General features: G+C 37.6%; 1 protein-coding gene across 1 annotated transcript; it reads right to left on the bottom strand.

The window, feature by feature from the left end:
• Positions 1 to 758: 758 nt before the first annotated feature.
• Positions 759 to 3,765, bottom strand: nkx6.2 (NK6 homeobox 2). The gene is made up of 3 exons (XM_048270128.1): positions 3,053 to 3,765; positions 2,198 to 2,370; positions 759 to 1,065 (listed from the first exon to the last, which is right to left on the bottom strand). The coding sequence occupies exons 1-3, from the start codon at positions 3,459 to 3,461 to the stop codon at positions 841 to 843; spliced, it is 807 nt and encodes a 268-aa protein (XP_048126085.1). The 5' UTR covers positions 3,462 to 3,765; the 3' UTR covers positions 759 to 840.
• Positions 3,766 to 5,692: the final 1,927 nt, after the last annotated feature.

The following is a 5,692-nucleotide window of genomic DNA, read 5'->3' as shown; positions in this document are numbered from 1 at the left end:
TATTTCATCAAATCACATAAACTAGTGGAAAACCTTAATTTTTTAATGTTGAATGTCTTGTATTATGTCTTCATATGTTAGGATGAAGAAAGTGAAAGTACTTTCCACTTTAACATGTTATCACTTGGATTTTGCTCCATTTCAAATCTGACAATAATATTAATGAGAATAACAACAATAATAATAATAATAATAATAATAATAATAATAATAATAATAATAATGAGAAACAATGGCCCCACATGTTACGAAAAAATTACATGGGCAAGTAATTAATGGCACACCAGCTGGATATCATAAAAAAGTTGTTAAATAATTTATTTGTGATACAAAGCTCTAGCCTGTTACTTTTTCTATTCAACAATCCATATGCAGTCCTGTTGTGGAGTTGGCACACTGCAGGCTTGAAATGAGAGTAGAATTCACTTCTGTGAAAACTAACCTTGTTAAAATACTTATACACATTATTTAGCTTAGCACAGCCAAGGATTTTAAAGTTAACACAAATAGTCAAGAGGCAGGCTACGCATAACTCATGTTAGACAGACTACATGACTAGACTCTTACAGATAGCTCTTTTGGTTTTAGAATTCTCTCATTGCCTATGGGCTGCTGGTAATGAAAGCATCATCGTAAAAAACTGTACACATGTATTCACATTCTCTCTCTCTCTCTCTCTCTCTCTCTATATATATATATATATATATATATATATATTTATATATATTTATATATATATATATATATATAAACACACACATACATATTTCTGTATCTTTTAGCCTATAGCATACCCTGTTTAAATCGGATTATTCAGGACGTTGCTACCACGTTTTCGAGTTATTGCGGCATGGGCTGATGCGAGGTAGTCTTGTGTTTTTTCAGCAGTCTAGTAATTTTCTCATCATCTGAGTTTGGGTCCAGAGGCTTGTTGTACTCATCATCGTCCTCGATGTCCGAAGTCTCATTCATTTTCTCCGTTTCAGAGTCCTGTTTCTTTTTGGCAGTTGCCATTTCTGCAGCATGTCTTTTTCGCCATTTGGTTCTCCTGTTTTGAAACCAAACCTGATACAGAAATAGTGTTATTAGCGCAGGCATTCGCTGCAAAGTGAATGACACCTTAAATAACTGAAAGTGAAATTAATGCTAGTTCTAAGAAATAGGTGAAAAAGTGGAGGCGTTCCTGTGGCTGTAGGCTAGACTATGTAATGTTAAGGTCAGGGGAGAGCCAGTAGGCCTACAAATGAAACGCTAGACAAAACACTCGCCTTTTCTCGGAGTGTTTAAGGCCTAGGCTACATGAAACCTGTAGCCTAACTATTGCCCTATTTGTCCCAAGACATATGATAGCCTATGTGGTTGTTCACAAAATAATGGCTTGTGTTGTTCGTCCAGACACTCCCCTATTCATTATCATTATTGATGTGACTTAATGCCCAAATTGCATGGCAATCATTGTTAGGCTATATGTTACGTAGGCCTTAAATGTCCATAGCCCATCCATATTTTTACAATTAACCCATGAATCAACGGCATACAAAATGTCCAAAAGTCCAATTCTGACTAAAATTCGGACATATAGGCTATCCCTAACATTTGAAATAATATTAAGGGGTTTTAATGTCTTTAGGCCTACTTTCGTTTAGATGTAAATTTCAAAATTAGCCAAGGCTACTCTATATTTAAAAAAAATAGTTAGGCTGCATTATGTTTCATAGGCTCATGGGGGTTCAGAAAATAGGCGTAGGCTAGCAGCTTCTTTAAAACAGGTCTCAGGCTTTCTCCAACATATAGAATAGCCAAAAGCAGGAAAAGTCACATAGCCTAGGCTACTACTGTTCAAAAGTTTGGGGTCACGGAGGAATTTCTTTGTTTCGAATAAAAATATAGCCTAGGCCTGCGTTTGAATAGCAAAACATAGCGACATTAACATGACACGTTGAAAAAGTTATCGAACATGTAGGCTACTTGAAATGAATTAGCTGAAATAACCGAGTCCTTGAAATATTGCGTCAAAGAATCCTCTAATATCTTTTCTTTAAATAAATAAATAAATAAATAAATAAATAAATAAATAAATAAATGAGAAGATAGACAATTATATTCTAAGTGTCCTGAAACGTGTGCATATATTTGCCATACCTACCTACACAAAGAATGTGTAGCATAATGTTAATAATAATCGTACTATTTTCACCTTTACTTGACTTTCTGTCATGCCCAAGGAATAAGCGAGACGAGCCCTCTCTGGACCGGCAAGGTACTTAGTCTGTTCGAAAGTTTTCTCCAAAGCAAATATCTGTTGTCCTGAAAATGTTGGTCTTGAGTGCTTCTTCTTGCCATCCTTGTCCAGCAGCATATTAGCTTGAGCTAAAAAGACATTTTAATGTTGAGTCAGATGTGTTTCTAGTAGCAGGGCAATTCACAAAATAAAAAAACGCTCCATTTAGGAATGGCTTAGTTAATCTTACCCTATAGGCTACTCGGTTATTTGGGCATTGACCAGTTTTCACCATAAATTTATTCATCACAACTCTATGTAATTAAGGGCCAATCAACAGGTTTAGCTGTCTAGGCTACTTAACAATGTAGGTAGGCTATGATGACAAAATAAAAGTAGCATGTTTCCAAACTGAGAGCCGCAATACACAATATCCATATTAATTAAAGATGAGAAGTATAGGCATAATGACTTTTAAAGACTAACATTAAGGGGCAAATCTGAAAGACATAAGTCAGTCTATAACCTAAAGCATTATAAGGGATTACATTAAGGGGTTCGGTTGCATAGTAGACCTACAGTACATGTGGAAGGCTATTGATCTTAATGCGTTTTACAATTTGAGATCAAAGTAGGTCTATGATTGTGGTTTTGTCAAGGTCTTTCTTGACATTATAAAACCCTACAGACAAGGAAACTCAAATGTATGCACACATTTAGTCAACATTATCTTTCTAAAAAACTGTAGGCTAGTATAGGCACTGGCATCTTGACCTCAAGTAGCCTATTCACATGATGTCGGCTCCGCTACTTTCAGGGAATACAACTTACCTGGACATGTCACCCGTGAATCCCTCCAAGGGGTGGTCTGCATGACTCCTGACCAGAAGATGGGTGCTCTTCCTGGTAGCTCCGTCAGTGGTTTCGTATAACGAGACACGGGATTAAAGTACATTCCAGCAGAGGTGGCCAATCCATTTATCCTTGGAAAACCCGATAGCAGTTGCCCTGCTGCGGTGATGGGTCTTCCCAGGATGTCACTAATTCCATGTGGTGTTCCCAGGGCAATCTGGGCGTTCATGCTGGTGAGCGGGGGTGCTTTAAACCCCGTGGGATTTTGTAAGGAGTAGGGGAATAAAGAAGTCTTCATCTCGGTCATGTTATGCAGCGCTGCCAGTGGCGTACTGCCTACTACGAAAGCAGCCTGTCGATTAGCTTCCATCTGCCCAACAGATATCATTTGTAAGTAGGTTATTAAGGAGATTTCCTTTATGAACAAAGTCAAAGAAAAACGCTTTGAATGTAGGCTACATAGGCTACGCAAAGTGAACTATTGGGCAATTTAGGCTACCCCATACGCCTAAGACTATCTGAAACACCAGAACGGAAAAAGTAAAACAAATAAACTTTTTGTGCTCATATCACAGCCTGACCAATGGCTGGCGGTTTGCGAAAGTATCCGAGATCATGAGAGCAGCACAGGAATGCATTGAAGTATAGGTAAGACGATGCCTAATGTCGTATTGTGGTTGAGCAGAACTGCGTGCTAAATCGTCTATTGCTATGAATGAGTCGGGAGAGAGTAGGCTACAGTGATATCGGTCCAGCCTGCATGTGCTTACTCTCCATTGGATAATGTTAAGTTATAGTGGCCTTTGATTGGACGGTAAATACTGGGACGCTCTAGACATAGGGTAGGTTTATGGAAGCGATATCAGGTGTTGTTTAAGTGCTGATAATAACTGATCTTTTTATGGAAAATATGGAGCGACAATAATCCGATAGAAGGACTATAGGGCATATTTTGATCGGGCTTCTTTGACCATGGGGAATAGACTGTTTCAACGTTGTAGCCCACGTGTTTTGGTCAGTCTGTTTGTAGACTACAATCAAATCTTGTTTTTGTCACGTTGCCAGGTGTGGTTGTGGGTTAAGAGATACCAGCAATGCAGGCCTACCAAACAGTCTGCTGCATGGCTACAGAAAAGACAGTAGCCAACGTGCAACTAAGACATAAAACACAAATAGGCTAAATATCGTAATAAACAGCTAGAATAAAATATAGTCATGCATTGCGCTTTAAATACTCTACACTGGCTTCGGTAGTTTCTTTCAGTCGGCTATTTCCCTTGGCAAGGAGGGAGCAAAGTTCGACCCCTTTGGTTTCCGCGCGCAGATAAAAAAAATCATATCATAGGCGAATTCGTTAAAAGCTCTTAATCCTTCTCTTGTTCGTCTTCTTAATAATAACAAAAATGTAGTTTCCTAATAACACAGTGAAACGCTGAAGTAACATTGACGGTAGGCTATAAAGCATGTCAAATGGACCTAGGCAATGGGCTCTGTCAGAGAAATTAAGTGTGTCTCTACAAAATAGCCTAGGCCTACCACATAGGCCCTAGGCCTACTAGTCAGCAGCCTAAACTTAAAAATAAAACTTTATTTATACACAATAAGACGGAGAGATTCAAGAGACATTTTTTAACAATTGAGTCTTTCCAGCTAGGGCAGTATAGGAACCATTTAACTGTTTTTGTTTTTTTTGTATGAAGTTACATTAAATCATAGGCTTAACGCATCTATCACAAACAACGGAATTTCTGGTTGGGCAAACTTATAAACTTATATTTTTAAGTTCTCAGTTAAATAGCCTAGGCCTATCGTGTGCATAAGCTTTTATAGCTAAGAAAGCAAACAAACAAAAACACAACCAGAGTTTCATTTTTTGTTCCTGTTTAGGGCAAAGATGAGAACTTATCAAAATAATTATTTTGGCATTCAAATAAAAAGGCTATGAAACTATGACGTTAAGGACGGGCTTAATGCTGTAGTCTACCTTTTCGAGGTAAAAAAAATATAGAAACCAGAGCCTATTGGGACATAGCCTAGTCTTTGGGAGACATCTGGTGGACATAAGATACAATATTTAAACCACGAGATGACGTGTTAACCTACGCACTATTCTTTATAGTTATGCCTACTATTGTACGAGGATAATTTTGTATAGCCTAGCGCAAAATCTTCACGTGAACATCGAGCTAAAACGTGAATAGACCAAATATTTTTCTAAGATACAAAGATATTATCCTAAGCCTCATTTTAGCCTATGTAACCCCGTGGCATTCTTAGAACGACAGAATCAAACAAACATTTTAGAAAACATATGTCAAAATATAGGAATGTGCGAAAGAGATCGAAGTAGATTTGTCAGAATAGGATCAGAGATAGGCTTAAGCAAATAGCGGTTTGTTTGAGAAGTGTTTTGACACCAATTAGAAGAACTCTAAGTGCTTGTTAAACTTTATAATCGAGTGTTAGCCTAAATAGGCATACAGCATTGAACATTCGAACGTGAAAGTGGGAATAAGGAAAGTGTTTACTTCACGCTGTCAATTTACACCTTACTGTTAACCAACGCAAACACATTTTCTAAATAAGTTTTGAATTGGCTACAACGTTTAACAGGCCAAA

Source organism: Alosa alosa, chromosome 18, assembly GCF_017589495.1.
Source record: "Alosa alosa isolate M-15738 ecotype Scorff River chromosome 18, AALO_Geno_1.1, whole genome shotgun sequence".
Classification (NCBI taxonomy): Eukaryota; Metazoa; Chordata; class Actinopteri; order Clupeiformes; family Clupeidae; genus Alosa; species Alosa alosa.
Note: the sequence above shows the minus strand (reverse complement) of the source record. Positions and strands in the feature narration are given on the sequence as shown.